Consider the following 27,482-nt stretch of genomic DNA (forward strand, 5'->3'; position numbering starts at 1 on the left):
AACCACGAGGGTGAAACATTGTGTCCCCGGGGCCTCTGCTTTTAGCCAGAGGGTCATTCCACCAATGCCCCAGACTTTGCTTGCCAACTGAGCCCAATTGAAGGTGTTTGGCTCTAAACACATAGCAACACACTTTCAGGCACATTTAGATTCATGTAACGAACGCAAAAATATAACAATTGTCAATAGCAACTGTCATTCATTCATTAAAACGCATTAGGAAACTTATCAGGAAATTATAAAGCCACATCACTACACACCCGTACACTATGTATGTGTTACTTTATTTGACATAAAATTCAGCGACTCCATACAAGCAAACATTTGCTCCCTCCAGGGGCTGCATAGGAACAAACAAAACACAGTATTCCCTCTAACTCAAAGAAGACTCAAAGAACAATTTGTAATGAAAGTGTATTGAAAATTCATATGTGAGTCTTAAAGGTGTGAGTAGTAATGTTGTAGTGTATGGTTGGAAACTGGAATGCAGATACTCATAAAACTGTAAACAAATACCAATCTTTCATTTGATTAGAGCTACATAATTGTTTTGTTTTTTTGATTATATTAATTATGATGTAATGATGATACCTGTGTTAGCTCTGACATGTAATGTTCTGGGTTTTAAGCACAGTGTTAGTACAAAATACACCATTAATTTAGTGGGTTATTTTTATTATTTGACTTTACACTTTTGATATTTTGATCAAAATCCATTTAGGAATATTGTCACGCAATTAAGCGATATTCTGTCATAAAATGGGAGGTTGGCAATAAGTGGAAGTTGGCAATTAAGCAGTTGAAGTAACAGCTAAATGCAATTTTCTTTTCAATTTGTGATAGCATGAAATTTGCAGTCATTAACATGTCAGCACACATTAGCGAGGTAATCAAAGAACAGTCCAGCTTTGAGCCTTAGTGAATGTTAAAAGTGAAACCCTGCAAGGTAAAAGCTCTTATATTTTGACTGCTCCCCGCTCCACACGGGGCCAGGATGTGTTGTGTGTGCGCATCATGTGGAGAACACAGGATGCTCGACTCCCAAACACCCCCTACACCAATTCCACATTTCAATTATTTATTATTGAGAGACAACGAGTAGGCACACTGTTGTTTTCCTGCATCACGCTATTCCACCTGCCTGAAATCCATTCGTTAGCTTCTTATCAAACCCTACAACTTAGTTTGCTCCTTTTCCTCTCAGTACACCGGATATGCACTTACCAGCCACCTGCTTCACCTTGAACTCCTCACTTTACCCTCATCCTTCTTTCACCTTTCCTCTTTCTACGTTGTCCCTTATTTTCCCCCGTTTCCGTTAAAAGGAAGGGAAGAAAAAATAGCAGATGAAGCAGAATATGAAGAAGCCGATAATCCAGTTGACCGAGTAGATGTAGATGATGACCATGTCCATGTCAAATCGCCAGCCTCGAGAGTCGTCCTCGAAGTCCATGGCGTCCAGACGGTAGCCTCCTCTGTGGGGGAACTGGCGTCTGGCGATGGGGCTGGGCTGCCTCTGGAAGCCTGCTAGGAAAGATAGGTTTTCATGAAAACGCCACAAATATATTTAAGTTATGTTATATTGTATTCCAATAGTTAAAAGAGGACAACAAGTTTGTGCACTTCGAGATTACCGACACCAAGAGGAGTCAGTGAAATGCGGAGAGTACATTACAATTGTTTGTAGTTTCTTTTTGTCAAGTCGGTATCTTAAAATTTGACCTCTTTCAACGCAGAGTCCCCTACTAATGACATTACAGGAGAACCTCAGAAGGCCCATGTCCATTCTCTGATGAGTCACAACTGTTTTGTGGGTACAAAAGGCTGGTCATAATGTAATGTCTGATCGGTGTATACCACTGAAGCTTTGAGGTACTTTGGGGATAAATAGGTAGAATAGATAGTGACTCACAGGGGAAAACTATTTGTTGTATTTAGCTTTATCCATTTCATTTTTTGTGCTGCTGAATGGCGAATTAAAACGTTCACCTCCAAAAATGCGGAAGAGTTTCCGGCAGCTCGGGAGAGGCCACTTTGCGCAACTTGCTTTCTGAAAGTTCTGTTTCCGGGAAAGATATTCCTTTGGAAATAATGTCCTTGCCGTTTGGTTCAGTTCTGCAAGAAAAAGACAAAGAGGTAAACTTGATATTATCATAAGTGAACGTCTTACTCACATATCCACGTCCTGATTGCCGGGATGGATAGTGTTTGATTTATTCAGCGCGTTCAAAAATAGCAGAGGCAGCGTCACAGCCATGATTTTCTCCTTGTTCCGTTTTCAGTGTGACCTTGGCTTTGGTAATCAACACAAGAATCTAATCTAGTCATCTAATCATTAACAAGAGCCCTTAGTGCGTCTACAGTCCTCCCTGACCCTCACTTTCTACATAGATCTAGAATTGGGCCAACATGAATCACTGAAGTTCATTACTTATTCATGGTTTCAGCCAAATCAGAATGCATTGTATGCAATCAGTGGGCAGCCATCACGAGGTTACACACACCATATATGATGTATTAATGCTTAAGGTGCAAAACAACATGATATTATGATACATTTTATAACACTGATGTGTCACATACAGTGTTTCATTCTTCACTGGTTAAATAAACAAGTTCAAAACATCTGTTCTTATTGTAGTGTAGTGCACTTTTTTTCTTTTTTTTTCCCCACACCTAAAAGGACTACTATATCTTATTTCCATCAGAAAGCACCAAATGAAAGTGTTCTGATAGTGTTTGATTTTTTTTTCTCTTCTTGGTCTGAGTGACTCATCTGGTCAGAGCTGAACTAAAGGTCTGCACTGATCCCTATGGGACATCTGCAGCTGGGCCCTCTGAACAATCTGGAGCTTAGATGTTGTTGTCTGTGCAACAACCAACAAACATAGGAACACACGTATACCTGAAACACACGCAATCCCCTATTTTCTTTTTTTTCTTTTCTTTTTCTTTTGAGTCTGTGTAATTTCATTTTAAAATAAACTGGTCATTCCACTTTTATGCTATTTTACTGTAGCTATCATCGCATTAAGTTCATTATCTCACCCTTTTGGAAGAAGACGTGAGTGATGACGCTTCTGCACAGGGGGCAGGGGGTATTGGTGGGGTTGCTCTTAGCCAGCGTCCTCAGACAGGGTTCACAGAAGATGTGGCTGCAGGGATGACACATGTAAGGACTGAAGTACACATCCAAGCACACAGCGCAGATGTAACCTTCTCTGTCCCTGGTGCTCAGGGCCTCGTCAGTCTCGCTCCCGTTGCTGCTGCTGGTGCTGCTGCTGCTGCTGGATGGGTTCCCCGTTGAGCTCTGGATGCGGAGAAAGATGTAGGAAGGACAATTTTAAACAATGATGAATCGAACAGCCTCTATCGAAGGTTTAGAGCAGCGTCAGTTTGCATGCATGTGCGAGCAAACCTCTTTTCTTGCATGATTGCAGACCTCCTGCGCATTCAGATAAATATTAAAATATTAAAAATATCTTTACGTATGAGGTAATTTGGGCAATTCTAGTTTCGTGAGAAGCTTTCCACAGGATTTTAATTGAATTGCCTCTTTTATCTCAACTCCCATGTCTAACTTCTGCACAGTCCTTTGCATAATCATGGTGTTGTCTGTATTATCCCTACAACATATAAACGCAAAAGCTGGCAACAAATATACGCTTGAATGTCGACTTTCACAGTCCCCCCGAGATTCTCTTCTTGAATTCTTTCCTCCTTTTCACTTTTCACGCTGTTTGATGAGTGTAAATCTCTCGGACGCTCGTCAGAACAGAATAATCATATGTGTGAAGGCATTAGGGTGTCAGGTGTGAGTTCAGGGGAGTGAAATGTTTACCTGTCTAAATCTTCTCGCATCTAACTGTAAAGCATAAACATTGGTTATGAGAGGGAGAAATCTGACCGTGGCATCGACAGTCTTAATTCAAACTACATTCGCTTCACAGAAAACAGCGAATCCCAGGATGCACCATTGAATCTACTGAATCTACCAAACTGTTCCTTAACCTTGTGATGTCCAAGCTTTTGTTACTTTTTTAAAATAATAATAATAATTGGTTAGTGCAATTTTATTTTAAATATCTGAATATTTCTATTTCCCCTAATCTTCAGATTCCTCTCTTCTTCTCAGCTTCCATCTTGTCTTCCTATTGTCCCTGCACCTGAAATCCATATTCAACTTCCAAATCCCAGCTATAACTCATGCGAGAGGATGTAAGAAAACACGAAGGGTATCTGGGGCTTCTCGTGTCCCCACGTCCTCTTGAGACACGCAGGCCTCCAGGGATCGGTATCTAAAGCTCGGTGTTGAAAAATCTTGCAGGCGTTTCCAGAGTAATTACCACTTTCTCACCCAGGGGGAGCTCCAGGGACTTCCCTGTCGCGCCAGCCCAGCCTCCCAAGGTGTGTCATTAACACAGAGGAGGACACAGAGGTCCCTTCCTGGTAACATGCACTGTGGCAGGTTAGCTAAGTTAGTTACACTCTTAGTTACACTGCTAAGTGGACCCATGAATATGTAAATGGATGCAACGATGCATTCTATAACACACAGAACTAAAGTTAACATTTTTCCTGTGTTAAATATCCAATTTACCACTTTAACTACAGAAGGTGGAATCTGATTTCACAGACAAATCCCACAGCCCAGCCCAAAACCGCGTTTTGTGTAAACTTTAAAGAAGTATAATTTTACAAAAGCAGCGTCTGCAACAACAGCACTTTAAGCAACTGCTTAAACCGCACTGGCCGCAATTATAACAGCCAACACTAATGGATAAAATCACTTCCTGTTGTCTGCTCTTGCATAACAGCACATCTCAGCGTGCACCACTTACAGACTCTACACTGTATGCGAAAAGTATCATGTGACATTGTGCTCATTGGAACAGAGTGGTGATTCTGGTGGAAAGGACTTTCTAGGACTTCTTCTGCAAATTCAGAAAGCAGACTAAAATGACTAAAACTTTTCCAACTGTTATGCAATTTTAAAATTCGCACCTGAAATCTAGCCCAAACTTTCCTGTCAGAGGTTTTAAATCCAGGCGAAGCTGAAGAAAGTATGGGCTAAAAGCTACTGCTGACCAAGCACTTTAATGAAGCACAAGAGCCTGTTACATAAGCGCTGTGGCTGTACCGATCTCAGCGAGATCCCTAGTGAATGAGTGCAAGCGCGCCAACAAAAAGTTGGACGGAGCAGAGAAAAGACCATGCAAAAGGTTTGCGCAAGCTCCCCCAGTTTCCCCTGAGTAAATAAAAGTTTATCCGAATGGTTAATAGGACAAAGGCCCTTCTTTTGCCCCCCTGAAAGTCAGCGGAGAAAATCAATACCACTCTCAGGTATATGGAGCAAGAGCAACGAGGTAGCTTTCCTAGCTTAGGGAGCATCCTGGACTTCTCCAAAGTTCAAATATAAGTCCACTAGTGTTCACTTTCATGCATTTTCTGCATCTGTTCATTCCCAGAGACGTAATCCATGTTGTAATGGACATCATAGCTGAACATTAACACACCAATCCTAGCGAACGGGGGGGATATCTTAACTAAAAACAAGTATAATAAGCAAGGGGCGATCAAATTAGGAAATGGACATGATGAAAACAACTAATTCTATTCTGCTTTCTGCAAAACAGTAGTCAGAGTAATTTCAGTCTACCAACGTGACTGTAGATCTGCGGCAGCCAATCAAATCGGAATCTGCTCTTTTGTCTGGCTGGTTTTGAAGGGCTCTCTGCCCAAGCCTCATCATGCAGCTAATTCAGATGTAACCCCACTTTAAATTGCACACACAATGGCTATTGAAATGAGCTGGGTCCTGATATGGCTGCCGAAAGTCAGAGTCTAGATGAAATAAACACACACACGCACACATTTTCATATAAGGTGCTAGAAATAAATGCAATGAAAAGTAGATGCGATCCAGAAATGTTTAGCTCTGATTTCTGTGCGTGTTGTTTTGCCCGACACACTCATGCACTCACAGCTTTTACTTGTTTTGCATCAACCTTCCATTTTAAAGCGTAAATAGACCCTGAGTGGATCGAAGTAATTTAAGGCGGAAGAGCTGGACTATAAATCTCAGGGAATCACTAACCTACCACTACTTCTGCAGCAGTTTGTCAGTGGTCACAAAGAAACAACACATTACTTCAGTAGTTGCATTGCATCAACATGGTATCAGATGGCTAAAAATAGATCGTTCGAGCCCTTCCTCGTCTAGAACAGCAACATCAGGGACAATATTCAGTGCCATTCAGTGTCATTCACCTGTCTGCTCTCGTGCTGTTGACTCTGTCTCCATTTCTCCCTTCTTCTCTGCCTCCTCCTCAGGCTTTTAATCCTGTTCTTCTGTCTTTTACTCATCCTCCTCTCCTCGAGGGAAACAAAAGGCGGCACGACTGCAGAGGTCAGCGTTTGACCCATCACCTCCATCACGCCGCTGCCCCCTTCCTCACCATCTTCCCCATTCTCCTCGTCTTCCTCCTCCTCCTCTTCCTCCTCCCGTACCTCTGAGAAGGTGAGGAGTGGAACGTGTGTCGATCCCCGGCGGCTTTGCGTTCTCACCTCCACCCAGAACGGATCCGGCTCTCTGGATGGGCTGAATGTGTAGCGGTGCAAGTCTGCAGCGGTCGGCCTGGATGAGAGTCTATGAGGAGACAGAGGTATGGTTCGGGTTTGGACTGCAGGCCAAGGGGACTGAGAGTTTGGACTGGAAGAGGACGTCCGTGTGCAGCCAATGCCCTGAGGTCTAAAACCTGTGTGCCCTCTCTGTGAGCCGTTTGATCCTTCTCCAGCCTCCAAAATGCTGTTTAAGTGAATATCAGAATTACTGCTGGACAAACTTTCACTGCTTCCTCGTCCATGTGTGTCCTGGGCTCCATCCTCACGTGTGTCAGCTCTTTCCATCTTTCTCTGCCTTTGTTTCCCTCTTTCCCTGGCCCCTGAATGGTCGGCACTCACTCTCTCCTCACCCCTGTCCTGGTTTCCCTCTCTCCATCTTCCTCTGTTGTCTTCATGGCAGGTCTTTCTGAGCGCTTTTCTCCCTGACAGGGGAGGCCTCACCAGCTGCTCCACACTGCTCGAACCTCTTTCTCCGGCTGGATCTGCACTCCTTAGTCTAGGTCTCACTGTCTTAAAGCACAGCAAGTGAGTCTCATTGTTACTGTTTTCTTCCCTGGCATCCTCAGTTTCACTATGTCCAACTCTGCTTGAGCCATTTCCACCAGAAGCTCCCACATGGGAGCTCATGACGGCACTTTCAAGCCCCCCAGTTAGCAACACAGCACATCTGATGCAACTTCAGAGTAGAGCTAGCCCGGTCTTCTCCCTGTCATCCTTCCCCTCGGTCTTCTTTCTGCCTCCCACTCCTTCTGGATCTATAGATTAAAGCCCCCCTTTTAGGAGCTAGAGGGACTGTTCCAGTGTAGAGGAGGAGAGTAGTGCAGCTCTCTGCCTGGGCCTATCCTGCCCCTGTTAGCCCCCCTGGGGCATTCCACACTGTTGACAAAGACAAAGTCCCTCCGGTTGAGCCCCATTACAATTGGCGCACTGTTCATGGCCTCACTATTGTTCTGTGTGACCTATAGAAAACACACCACTATGCAAGCACTGAACTCACAAAAATAAGTTGAAAAAGCCAGAGCCACCTTTTTTCCCCTCATGTCCACAACCGTGGTGTCAGCTTTTTTTCAATCAGTAGTTGATAAGCAGAACACAGCGTGTAGGTATTTATATGTGTATAGTTTCCACTGGTGCATTACTGTCAAAGACTTCCTGCACAAAAGAAACGTTCAGACTCAATAAAAATCTAACTGCATTTGTGGAAAATGTCAATACAACCACATCAATGCTGCTTTGTTCCAACATGAGATCTTATTGTCTCTAAATAAGGAATCTGAGTGAAGGACGAGAGATTATTTGCTGGAGTAATGACCAAGAAAGTGTGACTAGACTAGATTAAATTAATTAGTTAGTAGTTTAAGCTTTAGTCTTTCCAATTTAAAGCTGACTAGCAAGAGAGTAAACAATAAAGTTGTTTAAATGTTTTTATTTCAGCATATTAAAGGAGCAGCGTCACTGTTTCCGTGATTGTCACAGCCCCATTTGTTGTGACCTTTTACACACCTGTCTCTTCTGCCACCCAATAGAGCCCCCCTCCCCCCCAACCCCACCCCCAGTTCCAGTCATCCACATCGCCGCACCCACCTCACCTGCTTTCCACCTCCCATCGCGTCATTCTTGTCTCTTGTATTGCTAATGTTGTTACAGTTTTTCATTCCAGAAAGCTTGATTTTCACCATCATTTTAATGCTGGCCCAATTTATGTATGCATTTGGATCCTCCTGTTTTCAATATGTTCTCTCCATGACTGAAAATGTCTAATTGTTTCAAGGAAGGATGGCAGAAATATGAAATTGAAAAGTTTTTATCTGGACTTCATAAATACTTCCACAATGTCTATTTTGGTTTCTCTCTTTGGTACAGACATCCTCCAGATTGTGGCCTAATGAGCCTCTGTTGTCCTAAATACTCTCAACATCATGCAGCCACTCTGGGATTACTTGAAGACACAGCCCAAATCAACAGATGTGGCAGTCTCCCTGGGGTGCTTAGGACAAACTACCGGATGTACATTTTGAAAAACTGTGTGCTAGAGCACCAAGGAGAGCTGGTGCTGTTTAAAAGCAAACAGCACCAATGATGCAAACACAGATTTAAATTAGTCATTTTCTGTTTACCTCTATTTGGATGGAGTTAATATGGACAGTTCAGGACTATAGTTATAAAGAATATTCACAAAACGTCAGCCTGGTATATTTGGATGAAGCTATTGTTGCATGATGCCCAGGTCATGGTAGATATCATACAGAAGAGGGAGGACATCCTTGGACTGAGCCGTCAACTGAGTGATGTTAAATAGCCAACCTATTGTCCAATAGGACACATTGTTGCGCCTCATCTTTCAGAAAAGAAAAACACAAATACTTTTGTGAGTTGAATGTATTTCTATTTCACTATACATTTACAGTAGATCACTGTAAGATTCAAGAAAAACGATTTTCACAGTAATTTACTATTTCACAGTAATACACTAAATAACAGTAATATATTGTGAATATTACAGTAAAATCTTGTAATGTTAAAATATAGTAATTTACTTTGGCAAATTACAGTAAAATGTTGTGACACGTACACATGAAAGACATGAAGTCCATAGTCCGTCTTCGCGAAAAAAGCTGAAATATTTCTACCCATGATTGTACCTATTTTAGAAATAGCCTGCTGCAAGTTGAGATTGCTCAGCAGGAAGAATTTATTTACATATGATGTCAGTAAGATGTCTTTGTATCTCGCTAGTTAATTTGTGTGTGTTTCTGTGCACCCGATCTAATTTAAGGTTTTAAATTAACATTCTCGCATTTTTGTCCATTTTTAACATTTAGATCCTTTGCACTCATATTCGGAACAGCGTGACCCAACACGTGTTTAAAAATAATTCGATTCGTGGAAACAACACCTCCTCCTTCCTTGCACTGCAAAGTAACTCTCTTTAATCATCCCACCTTCTCCCCAGAGTCCGATCCTTCCCTGACCTCGAAGCACTGATGTAACTGCGTCCATCATTTGGGGCAATACCCGCTGTGGACAACAGATGGCAGCAGCATTCCTCTCTGTATCGTCGAGGCGCTGTCCTTGGTTCTGAAACCACCTTTAACTCTCAGCGCTCAGGACGTTTCCCCATCTTTCCAAGTGAAACCGTAAACTGTCTGACTGTTTGTGATCCTTAGTTATAGCGACAATTATTATTTGAGCTATTTTACTTGATGAGAAACGCTTGTTTCAAATGAAGCTGTCTTTAATGACAAGTTCATTTGGAGCGAAAAGAGAGTTTTACGCAATACCCACCGACTGAATTCCCTTTTTGATTTTTTGATTGTTTTCTGATATCTTGTTATTTTCTAATAAAATCATGTTAAACCCTCGATTGAATCAACGCTTTGAGAGGCAGGTTAAACTAATAAAAAATAAATAAACATAAAAAAATCCACGAAATTAGTCAGTATAAGTCCAAAGAGTAAAATAAAGGAGGGAAGAGAAGACAGCGGAGTTCTGCGCTCTGGTCGGCTGTCTGCAGCGAAAATGGAGCAACAAGGAGAGTTAAAGCACAAAACTCCAGGGCGACCTCCTCCCGGTCTGACGTACCCAAAGCTGTTGGTATAAATGAATTCACGGCGTCACCCAGCTCAGATGACTCGCAGTACCAGTGAGCGCACCCGGCTGTCAACACTCATGGGCTGCAAAACACACACCCCCTCACACACACACTCAGAAACACGTCTGCGTCATGCGTCCTGAGAGCGACAGCACGAACTCGGTAACTCCGATGGACGCGGCAAAACGCACGGCGTCGGCAGCAGCAGCAGCAGCAGCAGCAGTCTGAGGGGCTGTGTGCCTCCTGCTTATTTGTCCAGCTGCGTGTCCCCCACTGCTTTGGGAAAGTTGTGCTCTGAGTCGCATTATGGATTTTATAGCAACAAGCAGCAACGGCAGCAACGCGACCAGCGGTTATCCTGAAGGGGTGGACTTGGTTGGCGACGGTGGCAGGGGTGAGAATGACACTGGATCTGGGTCTCTGCCAGAGCTGGTGCTCGGTTACCAGATTATCACCTCTCTGCTCCTGGGGGCCCTCATTCTCTGCTCCATATTTGGCAACGCGTGCGTCGTGGCAGCCATCGCCCTGGAGAGATCTCTCCAGAATGTGGCCAACTATTTGATCGGATCCCTGGCCGTGACAGACCTCATGGTATCAGTGCTGGTTCTGCCAATGGCGGCTCTTTACCAAGTTTTAAGCAAGTGGACTTTGGGGCAGGAGATCTGCGATTTATTTATCTCTCTGGATGTACTGTGTTGCACATCATCCATCCTCCACCTGTGCGCAATCGCCTTGGACAGGTATTGGGCCATAACCGACCCCATAGACTATGTAAATAAACGGACGCCAAGGCGAGCTGCGGTCTTGATAGGCGTGACTTGGCTAATTGGTTTCTCCATTTCTATTCCGCCTATGTTAGGCTGGAGAAGCGCCGAAGATAGGGCGACCCCCGACCAATGCATCATCAGCCAGGACCCGGGCTACACCATCTATTCCACTTTTGGGGCTTTTTACATCCCTCTTATCCTCATGTTGGTCCTGTACGGGCGAATATTCAAGGCTGCTCGCTTTCGGATTCGAAAGACAGTAAAGAAAACGGAGAAAGCAAAAGTGTCAGAAAAGTGCTTGGCCGTGTCTCCGGCCATATTCCACAAGAAAACCAACGGGGAGGCCGGTGGCAAAGGCTGGAAGCGCGACAAATCTAAACCCAGCTCTCCGTGCGTAAATGGCGCGGTGAAGCATGGAGACGAGGGCGAGTCACTGGAGATCATAGAAGTTATCAGCAACTCAAAGACGCACCTGCCTCTGCCCAACACCCCCCAGTCCTCACAGGGCTACGAAAATATGAATGAAAAGAGCTCGGGGGCGAAGAGAAAGATCGCACTAGCCAGGGAACGTAAAACGGTGAAAACGCTCGGCATCATCATGGGAACTTTCATCTTCTGCTGGTTGCCGTTTTTCATCGTCGCCCTAGTGCTGCCTTTCTGCTCAGAGAGCTGCTACATGCCCGAGTGGCTGGGCGCTGTCATAAACTGGCTGGGCTACTCCAACTCTCTCCTCAACCCCATCATATATGCCTACTTCAACAAAGACTTCCAAAGTGCTTTCAAGAAGATTATAAAATGCAAATTCCACAGACCGTGACGACAAAGACAGACTTTTTTCGTTTCACTAAAATGTGGAGCAATTAAACGGGACAGCGGCAAATGTTCACAGACTGTATAGAGAAGCAAAAAAAATAAAAAATAAATATACAGACTTCATTCAGGGACAGTGTCTTTTTGGTGTTGGAGGATCGTGTAAAAATGAACCACCGATAAAATGAGACAAGACAGAAACTTTTGGCTCTCAATGTACAAGCTCATGTTTATTCACTGTTGTAGCTACAGTATATAGTATAGCCTATATGCAAAGACAGCCATCGTTGTATTGCCATGCAAGACGTGTCATGTGCTGATTCCATGCATTTTATCATGAGGCACGCGGGGGTTTTCCTTCCCACGCCATGAGCTTTGTAGCACTGAAACAATAAAAGCAATCAAAGTTTGTCATTAAGATATACGACTCAGTTTTTGTATGGAAAACATAAAGTAATGATCCAAGGAGGGACTAGGGCCTATCATGAAATATCAGTGCTCCCTATAGGGACCTGTCATCATATATCTTCATATAGATAATAAGGAGTGAATCATTTACTGTGTTGCAGAGCAAACACAGGCAATGGGCAACTCATCATTTGTCTTTGACAGGCCTCAGTGATGATCAAGGGGAGGGGGGTGGTCAGGTTATCAGTGCGTGGTGTATCTGAGGTCTTTTCAGCAAATCGGTTTGAAAAGAACCACACGGTCTATCCATCAAATCCATCTCAAAGCTAAAAGCAAAAAAGCAATTCTTTTTTTTTTTTTTTCTCAAACTCAGCCCGGTGTTACAGTTACAATATGAAGCGTTCTCTCTCCCTCTCTCTTTAGATATCCATTTCTATATTTCTGACTCCACTATTGTCCCTTATGTGTGTGTGTGAGTGAGTTGGAAGGACAGAAGCACTGTGACATTTTTTTTCCCCCCCTTCCTGCATTAGATTATTGCGCAAGGCCATTTTCCATAGTCATACTGCTATATACTTAAGGAACAAGAGAATCTGTACTAAATTTAGTACACACGTAATGTAGAGGCCACATGATATGGAGAATCCTCCTCGCTATATGTAGCAGCTCCAATCTATCAAGACGAAGATCCACTTATGGCAGATGAAAAGATAAAGACCGTTAGACATTAAAAGAAGAAAACAAGTTTCAGGAAGAAGCCCCAGCGAGGCCTGCATGCTTCACAAGATGGGTGGCTATGGGCTTGTTGTCATGGCAACTCAAGACATTGTGGGCCAGTCAGAGAGGCAGGCAGCCTGTCTGAGGACAGACAGTAATGCGAGCATGGCAATTTACAGAGGACACCTGTGGCATGCAGACATGTTTTGGTAATGTTACTTTGCATGTTGCAGAAAAAAAGAAAAAAAAGAGAATAAAAGTCAAAGTCACAGTTTGATTTTTATTAGCTATCCCTCTGTGCAACCTCTTCAAGTAGCTAGATAATTATTAAACTGTTTAAACTAACTAAAGATCTCTAAAAATGACACGCTAATTGGTGTTAATTAGATTACATATGTGCAAATCTTTAAAGTGTGTGATAATACAGATTTTAAAGGTTGTAAATGTGCTTCAAATAGAAAGGGTTCAACTCTTTAAAGGTTCAGGTTAATTCACTTAAAAACCTTAAATCAAAGTCTGACTGCGGCTTTTCCTCCGAGGCTTTCAGCCGACATCTGGCGGTAGATGCATTTGGCTCATTTGTCACTGAGGCTACAAAAGTTTACATAAATAAATAATGACTTAATGAATATCTTATGTAACCGTGATTAATAAAACAACAAATACACCATAATTTTGAGTAAAAAACCCTCTTATCTCAAAAAAATTGTATCAAATCATTTTGTCATCTTTTTGTTTTAATTAACTTTTAATTAAGCAGTTGTGAATGAGTCCCATCTATTATACTGAATCGGCTAATGATGACAATAAAGTGGTACAGGGTGTTTGATGTCATTAAATGCTAATGATTTAGAAATGTGGTGGGTCACAATAAATGTGACTGAAATGGCTCCCAGAACACAATGCAGGGTATTTATTTTAACCTATGTAAACTGATTTTCAGAACAAAACCATAATATAATTACACTGTTACTTTGCTGGAATAATGAGTGAATTAACTGAGTCATGGCATCCTCTTATTTCAGTTTCAAATCAAAAATCAAAAATATTCAGCTTTGGAACCATCAGTCAGGTATTAACAGCTACAGCAACGGTCAAATCGTATGATAATCTACTGGTATCACATCCAGAAACGATTAGCTGACTAACTGACAACTCAAAGGCGCTTAACATAGTGCAATCACAATAATTTGGCACGTAATATTCATTCAAAACCACATCACCACTGAAAAAAAAAACAAAACACATACTCTTACATCTAAATCATAAAACATAACAAAGCATTAGAGTTAAAGTTCAAAACTGAGGAAAGTAGGAGGCCATAAAACATTCTACCTATGCACGCCTTCGGTTTCCTTTCTCCATCTGACCGCGTTTGCTCTGTTGTGCATTAGTGCGACACCAATGCACTCACAAAAATTAATCTCATACCTGTGACATGTAGGTCAACTCCTGGGCTTATGATGGACTCAGACAAGCACGTGGAGATTGTGGTGTGTGGTGCCGCTCAGTCGAGTATATTCCTCGACTGAGAGTCACACTGTGAGCAAGACCATTCAAATCATTACATTTGGCTCCTGATATATGGGATTACAACGCAGCTGACCTGATTTAAACCACAGCGTAATATCAAAGGGTTGGATTGTCGGCATTAATCCCACTCCCACTGGGATTCTTAAATGCAATGTACGTAGGTAGGTGGATGCAGTGGGAGAGGAGAGGAGAGGAGAGGAAAACTATATAAAAATGGTAACTTTAACACAGAAATTACAGTGATACTCATAACATAACATTGGTCCTCAAGAGGCATTTTAATCGATGGAACGACAGGTTAAAAAACAGTGCAGAGCAAATGCAGAGCTCTTGTTTGTGAAACTGCCATCAACCATCTCCTCCCAACAGCTCATTAAATATTTATAGATTTTCACACATTTCATAGATTTTGCATAGAAAGGCAACACAGGAATTTAGAAGGAAGGAAGGCAACCATGTCAGTTACAAAGTGACATTACATTTTGCTGCATAGTTGTTATTTTCCTCGCTGCGCAGCTTCGGCTGATCAATATACAGCAACACTGCCGGAGGTATGGTTTTCATTCATGTATTTTCAAGTCGCATACCAGAGGCTGCATCGAGCAGAGTCATTTAAGGAAGCAAATGTACTTTTAAATATGAATTGAATTATTTATGTCCTTATTATTTTGCTATTAAGTTTGCCTTGAGATGGGATTAAAGGCAGGTATTGAACCATTGAAAAAGGATCAAATAGATTTTATGTGCAGGTTTATTCAAACTTACCATAAATTCATGGAATCTGAAAGCACACAGGCTTAGAAAGGATTTTAGACTAATGTGGCACTGATACAGATAATACAATATTTCAAATTCAAGGAGTGATCGATAAGTTTGTGGCTTAAGGAATAATGATGGATTTAGAAAAGTATTTCACTGAGCCCAATGGTGGTGAAGCACAAGACTCCTTTATTTGTAGAAGTCGAAGAACCTTCCTCAGGACACAGATTTACTGGGAGTCCGCTGTTTTCGATTGCTCCTTTGTCTCATCCATGATTACAAACTCTTGGAGACATCTCTTGAGATTTGGCTCAAAAACCGCAAGGCTATCCTTCAACATGTTGTGCTGAGTCCACTTGTCATCCGGTCCGAGGAGCTGACACCTCGGACATTTGGGGTTTATTGCGGATAACTACATGGGCACATTTCTGTGAGATGCCCAGCTCTGCGGCATTGTACTGATGTGTTATTTGACAATCTGTCGAGATCGTGTCATACATCACGTCAGTGTTTCGCTGGTCCTCCAGGAAGGGGGTGATTTTCAGACTCTCTCTGCCGGCTTTCGAATTCTGCAGCTCACTTCTTCGCCATGCTGCAGGGAAGAGAACGCTCGAGTGGTCCTCTCTGGCTAATCGACCCTCAAGACTCAGGTAGCAGTTGACTACACGAAGGCCCGTATTGTCAATTACCTCAGCCTGTGCCGACTCTGAGTTTTCAATTATCCAAAAGAGAAATATCAGAAAAGTTATTAACTTTTTTTGCACGATCATTCAGAGAGCTGCGCTGCACGTACAAGTAGAGACAGTTCTACTTCACAAACAAATCAATCACCCCAAATATCATTAAGAAAATCTTATCTGCAACCACTTACCTCAGTCCTGTCACAGTAATTAAAAGAGAAATCTCAAAAATATTCGTTCTATGCTTCCTGACACTGATGGTAAATAATTTGTGAGGGGCCAAAAGTGAACATTTTCAATCTGTAGGTAAGATTTTAGTCGTTGGATTTGATCAGTTTGGGATCTTTTTTTTAATCTTTTTTTTTGTGTGTGTGAGTGTAATATGTGATTCTATATCCAATGCATCCCACACTGAAGGAGCTACTAGAATCAGGCTTTATTTGACCGATTTCAATTACATGAGTTTGTTCTTTTATATTTCATAAAGCAGACATAACACACAGAATTTATTCTGTAGTGATGAGGTTGGCTTCTATCCGCACTGACTATGTGTGTATGTTTGAGCGGTTAGGAGAGACACATATATATAGAAAAAAAGCACACTGGAAAGGTCTGACAAGCAGGAACAGAAATAGAGGAAAACGGTAAAGAAAAAAACATGGAGCAATGAAAAATAAATCACAAATATGGGGAGAGGAAAAGGCTTAAAAGAGAATGGGAAGAGGAAATGGGGAAAGACAAAGTAAGAGAGAAATGGATATGACTGAACACATGTTCCTGCTTCGCCGCCTCCTACTTCAGGGTCTTTTTGATCTGTCAGAGCTTTTTCAAGGATCTCACAGCCCACAGCTCGTCACACACTGGAGGCTCAATCTCTCTGCCCAGGCCCGAGAATGAGCCCCACAAAAAGCTCCCCTTCTCTGACGTGGACATATGAGGGCTTGGCTGCATTCAGACATGTTCTTTTACGACATACATTTGTTTCACTGTTGAGTAAGATTGAGTGTTGCTCACACAAACTCATCTCGGTGATGGAGGACAAGAGCGACCACAACAAAAAGGCAGCAGCAAATGATGCCTAATCCACTCTGCCGCCCTCCACTTGCTGTTTTCGCAAACAGTTCTTCACCTCAGATTTTTAAAGTCTGAGACAACTCTCCTGCTTCTGCTTCCCGATCCTTCCCAGAGGATGGCTCTACTCGGTGCTGTTCATCTCAAACTTTGACGGGATAAAGTATGTGGACAGACACAGAGGGGGAGCACCAAACGCCACTCTGTGACACAAACACTGACTGTGTGTGACATAATCAAAGGCCAGTCCAAACTAAACAAGGTCCTGTCAGTTTGCCTGGAGCTAGTTGCTTCTCTCTGTGTATCTGTGTGTGTTGAGGAGGGGAAGGGAGGGGAGTGGAGCGGCTGTTTCGAGTCCACATACCAGAAGGAACAGCAGAGTCATTACTTATTAACAGGCCCTCAAATCTGTCCAATAATCAAACAACTGACAGACCTGCAATGCAAATACAAACCCATACATATCATTTTACAAGTGTAGTTTCGTGATGGGGCAGCACAGTGGGGGAGGTGGTTAGCACTGATGCCTCCGTCCGGAGACAATGGTCTTCAAAGTTACCAAATTTGTTTATTTTCGATTAAATGAAAGTAGTACTTATACATTTCAAGCCCTACTTATTAAATGTATCCATTATAAACCATACTGGGCAACCGTCAGTGTCTTTCAGTGTTTTTCACATCTTATATTACTGGACATTATTATTACGCGGCAACCTCAGGGCTTCCTTGAATGTCGCCAATGCTCATAGACCTTAGCTGTAAAATGCCCAGCTTCACATCATTTACACCCTGATATAAAACATATTTGACCTCTAATTCCCCCATTAAATGGCTTGGCCACTTTTAGTGACAGGTTGTTCACAAGTAGTTTATATATATATACTTTTTTTTTAACATACCACGAAGCAAATGAGGGATAGGACAGTATCAACAGGTATCAAACTAAATGAAAAGGTACAGGTACATACCACAGTGTGCTCTGACTTGACAAAGATATCATATCAAGAGTCACTATGTGGCACATAATCCCATTTTTCCCAGTATTCATCTCCCTTCTCCTTTTTGGAGCTGCAGGGTAAAGGTCATTTCCCCCATAACACGGATAGAGTTCACAATGTTCATAAAAAGCCTCATGGTAGGAGGGTTTATCTGGAGCCAACACTTCATTATTGCTTTTTTTACTAGCTACCATTAAAGTCTTCAAGAGGTATATGTCCTTTTTGCTGAGGTCTTCTGGAAGTTTTCCAGCACAAGTAGTTTGTGTGAACTGACGCTTCTCTATTTCATGGCTTAAAATCCTCTTTTTAGGAAAGCTGTCGCAGTCAGATGGATCGTCCATCTTCATATACAATCGGTGATTATTATGAGTGATGAAGTAACATACAAGAACCGTTCAAATTTAGTAGATAGCTGGTGGCTTAATTCACAGTATACTACAATAATCATTGGATTCTGTGGCATGTGCCTGTGTGGGTAATCTTCGGCTTCCTCCCATCGTACCGCATTTCATCATAGAGGTCAATACAAGTGTCACTAGTTGTTTATTTTTTTTGTCTTAGTACTGAGATACACTCATGATCTGTATGGGATGCATCACGCTTCTCGCCCAGTGACAGCTGGAATAGGCTCCAGCTCCCCAGTGAAACCCTCTACAGGTCAAATAGTTATAGATAATTCATAAACATGCTGTTGGTATCCAGTGACTGCAGCTTGTCATACATGTACTGTATAGATAAAGTCGAGTAGGTTGGTCTATTTGCTATGAATTGGAGAATAGAATACGAACGTAAAATACTTTAGAATTGTACTTAACTTCAGCACAACTAAAAGTTAAAAGAAAGTTGAAGGGTTCTCTATTTACTTCCATATAAGTTGAACTGGTATAACACACTAAGTATTTTAAAAGTACAGGCAAATCCAAAAGGCATCTATCATTGTGACAAAATGAGAAAAAATCACCTTAACTTTCTTTGCCTCAGAGAAATCAGAAACTTGTCTCCAGTTTTCTCTCCTCTCCCAAACAGTTTCCAGTAAAACTTCGCTTCAGAGGTGAAGGGGCCACTCAAACTTTTTGGAAGTTCTTTAATACAAAACAACTCTAGAATACAAAAACCAGCACATTGGTGTTAGGTAGGAATACAAAAACCAGCACATTGGTGTTAGTTTTAAACTCATCAATATTTACTTCATTCTCAGGATTTTGGAGTGTGAAAGGATGACAACTTTGCAAGCGCACTTCCCCAAGTGTCTGGTCGTATTGGACCATACCGTCTCTGCCACCTTGTTAATGACATTGTAAGACAGGAGTAGGAGATAAGAGACGGAGAGAAAGAGGGAAAGAGAGAAAGATGTTGGACAGGAAACGTCGCTTGGCTTATTGCATCATTACCAGTGCCTGTCAGCAAGGGAAATCTGTTGCCAAAGAGTAAGATCTACCACCTTAAAATGAACTCTCTTACCATAAAAAAAATAAATAAATAAAAATCTCCCACTGTCTTCGTTTCATCTACCGCCAACTCACAGAATCTCACCATGTGTCCTAAATATGTTCTCAGGCTAAATATAAATAACAAGCAAGGGTTTCAGTTTTAGATTCTTGAAGGTAGCCGCCTTTGCTCACTCTTGGCATTCTGCTTCATGAGGCTGTCACCAGGAGGGGGTTTCACATAACAGGTTTGCCTTACCAAGAGTGAATGTGTGGAATTTCTTGCCTTCTCCATGAGTTCGACATCATCAGTTGCGTTTTGCAGAGATAAGTTGTTGCACAGTTCTCTACAGGGAATAAACCTATTCATCTGCTGTTCTTATACATATGATACTAACAACAACTCCGCTAATTAAAGAGAAACAGCTGTATGCGGTTGCTATAAGACATGAAAGTCAGTCGGTCGGAACATTTCAGGAACTGGCTCTCGTGAGGAAAGGAAGATCAAGAGTTAGCTGCGCTGCAGAAGATCAATTCATCAAAGTGAACCAACCTCTGAAACCTCAAATAAACAGCACTGAAGTCTGTTCAGGAAGAAAATAAAAGAAACATAAGGAATTGACAATAGACTAGCGGAAATCTATACTGTGTTCTGGTGAGTTTTTGGTTCTTGTCTTTGTGAGATGCAGAAAAGGTGAGCGGATTGTTTCTACACGTGTGGTTCCCACCATGAGCCATGGAAGATGAGAGGCGATGTGTTCGGGTGCATTTGAGAGGACATCAATTCTTTTATTGTTCTTTAATGGGACAATGACCCCAAACACACATATAGATGGTCTGGTCTCCGCAGTCACCAACCTAAACTCAGTTGAGATGGTTTAGAATGAGACGGACCACGGGGGGAAGGCAATACAGCCAACGCGTGCTCCACACTTCTGGAAACTCTTTCAAGACTACTGGAAAACCGTTCCAGGTGACTACCTTGTGAAACTGATCGGGAGAATGCCAAGAGTGTGAAAACTATTTATTTATTTATTTTTTTAATCAATAAACTACAATGTAGAATTGAATACAAAGGTGTGTCCAAACTTTTGACTGGTACTGTATGTAAGGGAAACCTCTCCCTTGTGGGTGGCCCGGGGGCTTGAAGATCCTATGTAGTCCTATGTAATGTTAGCAGTTTCTAGTACAGCAGTCAGAGATCTCGGATATTCTTATGTCTTGACTGGATGTCTTGTTCCATTAGCCCACTTCTCATCAGTTTACCCTTGTTCCCCAACAACTGACACTGATTTCTTTAACATTGTTGTGTTGGGTCTGTAAACTCGCCGTGCATTCTTTCTGGAAGTTAAGTGCCTGTGCCCTCAGTAACAGCGCCTTTACAGCTGTGTCATTGATCTTTAATAACAACATCTTCTCCATGCCTGTTGTTTCGTTGATGTCCTCCGAGACATCGCCTTTGCTTTCAGTCATGTTGGTTTAATTGCCGACAAGATACTGAGACCGGGACAAGATGTGCACTTTAATTGGGCACTTAGAAAAACAGAGAGAGTGCTCTGTTGATCAACGATTGAGTGAAAAAGCTGACCCCATGGTTGTAGACACGAGGGGAAAAGAAATTATTTCTATCTTTGTGAGGACCTTTCATCGACATAATGGGTTCTCTGGCCCCTAGGTTTTAACCAGCAAAGTGTGGTTGGGCCCCACAAGATTAGCATTCAGTGAGAGTTTGATCTTTTTCCATGTTTTTATATATATATATTAAAACTCACGCTACTGAGAATGTGTAAGGACAAACGGAGTCTGTGCTCAAGATGAAACCTCAGATGGAAGCCTTTGTCATGTGCACTTGTTTACAAGAGGTCGGTCCTCCACTGTCTGCTTTTGGTTATGTATGTATGTGTTGAGTCATTTTAATGAGTCTGGACTTGAGTAGCTGCCCTCAGGATGTTTAAATGCGTGTATGAAACTGTCACATGTTTGTGAAAGAACCTTAGTGGATTTAGTAGTATTGTGTGTAGATGTGTGGTGTATACCTGTGAGCTGAAGCTGAACTACCCGTGGCGAAGTCTAATCATTAGTCTCTGTCTCTACAGTAACTAAAGGAAAAGAGCTTCAGACACTTCATCATTCACAAACTGAGCCTCTAACTGAGGCCATTTAGATACATGCAGCACAAACAGCTGCCAGGGGGCTTATCTCAGGATGCTCACCATTTAGCAAAGATATATAGCATATGAGACTGCATGCGGCGAACTCTGTGGTTATTCATGCATGGTCATCTTTACACATGGGAAGCCCAATATATGAGGAATAATAAGCATCTCCAGCCGTAGCAGTCTGTAGAATTCATTCAACTGTGATGGGAGTAAATCTGGCATATGACCCTTAGGGGTGTCAGATAGGACAAGCAGACTGAGGGTGTTACGGGTCTGGTCAAAGGTTTCTTCCCAGTAGACACAGGTCACTTCCACGGGGAAGCATTTTTGAGGCATCCTGATCAATATCTGTTTTTCAGTATTTTTAACAAATCCCCGCCCTATCAAACTCACAACAGTGAGGTGGTGTTAGTGGAAATGACTTAATCGTAAAATATTTTTCTTTGTCGGAGTCTCAAATTCTGTCTTTCATAAAAATCAATCAGTATGAATTAAATATGTGTAATAAATATAGGTCTATGGGAATTTAGTATGAATTGATTGCCAATAATGTTTGTCAACTCACAGAGGATTCCCCCATAACTCCCCCATGCTTCATTTTTTACAGTTTCACTGTTCTCTTACTGTGGTCTCTTATTCTCTGGTTTCATAGACTTTCCACTCAACATCACCGGGAACAAAAAAACAAAACAGTTCAGGGAAAAGCAGCCCCCATTTGCCGTCTGGCTGGCAGGAATCATTGACCTTTGCACTTGTTCCGTTTTTCTGAGCAGTGGACCCTGTTTTGAACGTCTAAAGAGCCTTTAAGAGTTGAGAGAGACAGAAATTGAGACAGAAATAAAGGAAATAAAAGGAGGCATGATTATTTCGTAAAGGATTATCACAGGCAGCTTGATGAAATTTGATCATTTTAACACTACTATTGTGCACTTTTACAGGATTTTACCATTGTTATGGTCTAGTTTAAATGATGTGGGGGAAAAACTCACTTGTGGTTTCAGTCCACCTCAAAATATACTGTGCAGAACTTCCCACTTTTCAGTGTACTTATAGTGTGATATACCTAATTAGGTAACACTTGTACATATTATGTTTAGTCAATACATCTTTACAAGATACATGATTACTGTTAATCATTAGCTGCAATTTCAAAATGAAATGATTTAATAATACTGTGAGTAAACATTTAGCATTAAAGGGAAAATGTTACAGTAATTTACTCAAAGATGCAACGATCAGGCATTAAAAAATGTGTAATTTACACAAATGCCCACAAAATAATATAATATAATATGGTGCAGAGTTTGTCATTCCATTATTTAAGTCAGAAAAGGAGAAAAAGAAACCGTGACAGTAAGATGTTAAGCTACTGAGTTCAAATGCTTTGTATGTGCAGTTTTTAATCAGTTTGCCTTTTTGCATGATACTTTGCATATCAATGCTTCAGTTCTGAACTTTTGTCTCTCCCTCCTGTCAGTGAGAGTAATTACATAAACGCTACCTCTTCAACAAGCGAAATATACAAAATGTTAAGCAGCGTTGTCCGCACCATTCATCACTTTCCTTTTTAGTTACCTTGCTTCCGAATGCAGAGTTTTAATCTAGTGGATCACAAATTTATTGGATGCTTTCTAGTTTGTATTTCATGCTTCAGAGGTGGTGAAGCAATCATTGGTCATTGGAATCAAATGAATCCCCAGCAGGGGAATGTTTCCAGACACCAGATTCATCAAATTCTGGTATACGGCCACCGATTATTTTAATCAGCACAGTGTAAACTCAAGCAAGGGGCTTGACAGTAACAGACAAAAACTATATGTAGAAGTCTGACACTTACAAAAACTGCAAACAAACAGATATGAGAAATTAATGATGCAAAGCAGCAGGTAAATCCTTCATATGGAAAATATTTTATAATAAATGGGAATGCATTCTGTACATATATAGGTTAATCTATGACTGCCTCAGTTCCAATTAATCAGGTGTACTCACGAGAAAATTTGCAGTCATTGAAATTTTGTATGTCATTACAGTGATGCCCTGCTGTTAAACTGCCCCCAAATATTTCTGAATTCTCTCTCTGTCTCTGACGAGTTTCATGAGGTTTGCATTAACAGCTGTTTGTATGTACGCATAAGTGATGCCAGCACAAATACAGTCATCCATACTAGATTTTACGTTGAGAATATAATTTGAGGTTATGTTTACATAATTTCACACTGTCAGCTTGTCTAACAGCTTGCATGCCAACTCTTGTGCTATTTTTTTCATCTACAGTGGGTTATGTTAAAATAAACAGGCAGCAGGTATATAACTCGCACAGATATACAGTTAGGCCCATATATATTTGGACAGTGACACAATCTTCATGATTTGGACTCTACATTCTATTAGATTTGAAATGAAAAAACTAAGAGGCAGCTGAAGAGCATAGTTCTAGGTTTAATGGAAGGGGTTGAACAAAAATATCCTATGAAATGTTTAGGAATTACAACCATTTTCATACAAAGTCTCCTCATTTCAGGGACTAAAAAGTAACTGGCCAAATTAACATATTACCAAAAACAAAATGTTCATGTTTAATACTTTGTTGAAGCAGGCATCACATTGTTGACTGCCTGAAGCCTGGAACCCATGTACACAATCAAATACTGGGTTTCCTCCGTTGAGATGTTTTGCCAGGCCTTTACTGCGGCTGTCGTTAGTTGTTGCTTGTTTGTGTGCCTTTATGCCCTAAGTTTTGTCTTAAGCAAGAGAAATGCATGCACAATCAGACTGAGGTCTGGTGAATGACTCTGCCATTGCAGAATATTCCATTTCTTTGCTTTTAAAGACTCCTTGGTTACTGTATGTTTTTGGTCATTGTCCATCTGTACTGTGAAGCACTGCCACCACCATGTTTTGCAGAAGATGTGATGTGCTTTGGATCTTGGATCTTCGGATGTTCCAAGCCTTCTCCTCTCTTCCCCTCATTCTGGTACAGGTTGATCTTGGTATCATCCCTCCAAAGAATGCTGTCCCAGAACTGGGCTGGCTTCTTTGGAAATTTTTTGACTAAGTCTAATCTGGCTTTACTATTTTTGAGGCTGACTTATGGTTTGCTCCTTGTGGTGAATCTTCTGTGTTTACTCTCACAAAGTCTTCTGTTTATTGTAGACTTACATACTGATACACCTACTTCCTGGAGAGAGTACTTTACTCAGGGTTTTTCTTCATGGTGGAAAGGGTCCTACCATCATCACCATCGATGCTAGCGTGCTGAGATCGGTACTTTTGTTAGTTATTCTTCTATATGTCCAGCAAATTACTCGTCACAGAGTTAATGCGAGCAAGTCTGTGTGGGTGCCATGGTGTGGCATGGCGTGGCATGGCGTGGTGGAAAGGTCATCAATTTACTCCTTACATGGCAAAGATATTCACATTCAACCTAGCCTTTTAAATTTTGTTCCCGTTCACCATCTGTACCAAATCTCAACACAACAATAAACCATAACATAATCCCCAAACATCACCATGAATGACTGAGTCTGGCAACCTCCTTGATGAAGTCACCAACACCTTAAAAGCAGAGAGTGAGCCAACACTTCCTCCTTTTGTTCCCTGGAACACATGGTGGGCAAGGTACGTAACTCAAAATGCAAATTATAGCATTGTACAAGTGTCACATCAGCTGATTTTAACATTTGGGATGTTTTATTTTGCAAGTCTAGCCTTCTTTATTCTTTACTTACAACAAATAGTTGTGGGCTTTTATTTTGAAAAAAACATACTCATTTACCGGTTGCAATCTCTGTATAACATTGGGTGCTTTTATTCTCTCTCCTGTGATCCCCATTTGGAAATGTTGTCTTCTTGTCAATAGCAAGGTTATTGTTGAGTTTCTGCAGGCTGTAAATAAATCTTTTGTGTCTTTTTGTATTGTAGTATATGGTCCTCTCGTTTTTCTCTTAGTGTCTCTTTTCTGTTTTTGGGATTTTGGGATGTGTACAAAATTTAAAGGTTAAAGGGTCATTTACCAGTTGTCAGCTCGTAAAACCACTAGACATAAGGAGACAAATTGAGAACCATATATAAGGAGACTGTAGGAGCTGAACGGTAGAGGGGGTTCTGCAATTGGCTGGAAGCTCTCTCAGATTCGGCAAGAGTTTGACACTGATCTTTCTTGTAATAAACCTTTTTGAATGTAAGAGAAGACGTGTCAGCGGTGATCACTTCTTTCTTCAGCACATCAATATACAACAGTATACACTAACTGTAGCTCTTGTAAGAGGTCATGTGATCTGGTGTCATGTTTACATTTATAATGGTGTCATGGACTTGTTTCTCACCAGCATACGTGCAGGATGTTGTGGTTCTGAGATAGAGGTAAAAAGATGAGGACAATGCAACTGAAATTGTCAATTACTGGGAAAGTAGTGACCAAATAAGTTTGAAAAAAGGACCATGAACACATAAATAATAATAATAATGATGATATAAAAAGAAATGGTAACGATGTTAAAGAGAAAAGGTTTCATCTGCTGGGAAATATGAATGTTCCCCCAAAGGTTAATCTGACACCAGCCTGCAGCTGTTCAGATACAACTGGGTCACACTGACAAAGCTAAAATACAGCTAATACAAGAGGAGGCTGAAGGGGTGGAGGGTACTGAAGTTCTGAAAAGGAATAAAATCAGTGTTGTTTTATGCAGACTGTAGCATTCATTAGCATGCCAGGACTACAACAAGACTTAATTACTACCTCCTGTTTGGCTTCACCATTAACCGTTCATTTTCAATTATCTATTTCAACTATTACTTTCTTTGAAAGGGTTTGCTTCTATCCGTAATTTGTAATGCACTTTAAAGTGCTGCTGTGCATGAATAATGAATATGAGGGGAACTGCTCTACCATTGCCTTGTCTTTATGTGTGTGGTGCTGATAGTGTAGTTTTGTGTAGTGTCCAGTGTATGAGATTAGTAATTCTGTATTATGCAACAAAATATGACATGTAGCTGAACCTTTTGGGTCAAAGGCATAAGAGATGAGGAGGGTCATGCACCGTTCAGCTGCAAAACTGAAACAAATCTGGCAAATCCACATTTAAACAAGACAATTGTAATAATGTGACTTGCATCACTTATTTCGTTGTCCTGCCACCAGAAATGTATTTGTTTCTGACAAATTTTGTTGAAATGCAAAAGAAATTTTAATTTCTTCGATCAGTTAAAGATTTGTTCATTTGCAATTAATGCTGTTTTCAAAATTGTAATTTCTGGTTAAACATTTTAAAAGAAATTAAACAATGACTTGTGATTTCTGGTGGAATTCTGAGAATTGTTTTTATGGGGGAAAAAAAGGTCAGAGAAGAACACGAGTAATTGGGTCATAATCAGATATACATGAGGGTCGACATCGATAAAAAAGCGTTCGCCGTTATGTGAGAAGCGTGGGTCGTGCTCTCTGTCAGCACGGACCGAAGGGACAACTGCTGTCTTCGCGAGGAGCTGCTTCTACAGCGGATGAAAATGCTGTTTGACAAAAACATGAACGATGCAGACAAGCATGCTGGCCGATAATTTGTAATGAATGTAATTATGAACACATCACATGTTTTTGTTTTCTTCTCATGTGAAACTCCCTTCGTGTGCCCTTGCATACCACGAAAAAAAAATCCCAAATTTCCTGTCTCATCTTGCAATAGATGTGATAACATCTTTAAGAAGAATTGCAAAATGGGGAGAAAGTGACACTGACAAGTTATTGGAAAATGGATGGAGGCAGCAGACAGTGTAATAATATCTGATTCTCCTTCGGCTAAGCCTCAAGATCCCCTCCTCCCTCCTCTTCCAACAACACTCAGTATCAATAAAGTTGAGCCTCGAGATCCCAGAGGAATGGCACGTTCTAATCCACCAGGACTAGACCAGGATTAACATGTGGGAGCACTGATTGCA

At 41.4% G+C, this 27,482-nt stretch overlaps 2 protein-coding genes across 3 annotated transcripts; one reads left to right on the forward strand and one right to left on the reverse strand.

Annotated features, from left to right (window-relative positions):
- Positions 1-265: 265 nt before the first annotated feature.
- Positions 266-7,479, reverse strand: rnf180a (ring finger protein 180a). Of its 2 annotated transcripts, none has more exons than XM_047590782.1 (4): positions 6,271-7,479; positions 3,049-3,310; positions 1,990-2,115; positions 266-1,527 (listed from the first exon to the last, which is right to left on the reverse strand). In XM_047590782.1, the coding sequence occupies exons 1-4, from the start codon at positions 7,249-7,251 to the stop codon at positions 1,319-1,321; spliced, it is 1,578 nt and encodes a 525-aa protein (XP_047446738.1). In that variant the 5' UTR covers positions 7,252-7,479; the 3' UTR covers positions 266-1,318. The 2 variants fall into 2 exon arrangements, with proteins under 2 accessions (XP_047446738.1, XP_047446739.1); XM_047590783.1 differs by having other exon boundaries at positions 266-1,524; positions 6,271-7,478.
- Positions 7,480-10,242: 2,763 nt separating this feature from the next.
- htr1aa (5-hydroxytryptamine (serotonin) receptor 1A a) lies at positions 10,243-12,211 on the forward strand. The gene has a single exon (XM_047590784.1). The coding sequence runs from the start codon at positions 10,523-10,525 to the stop codon at positions 11,798-11,800; it is 1,278 nt and encodes a 425-aa protein (XP_047446740.1). The 5' UTR covers positions 10,243-10,522; the 3' UTR covers positions 11,801-12,211.
- Positions 12,212-27,482: the final 15,271 nt, after the last annotated feature.

The sequence above is a fragment of the Mugil cephalus genome, chromosome 8 (genome assembly GCF_022458985.1).
Source record: "Mugil cephalus isolate CIBA_MC_2020 chromosome 8, CIBA_Mcephalus_1.1, whole genome shotgun sequence".
NCBI classification, from domain to species: domain Eukaryota; kingdom Metazoa; phylum Chordata; class Actinopteri; order Mugiliformes; family Mugilidae; genus Mugil; species Mugil cephalus.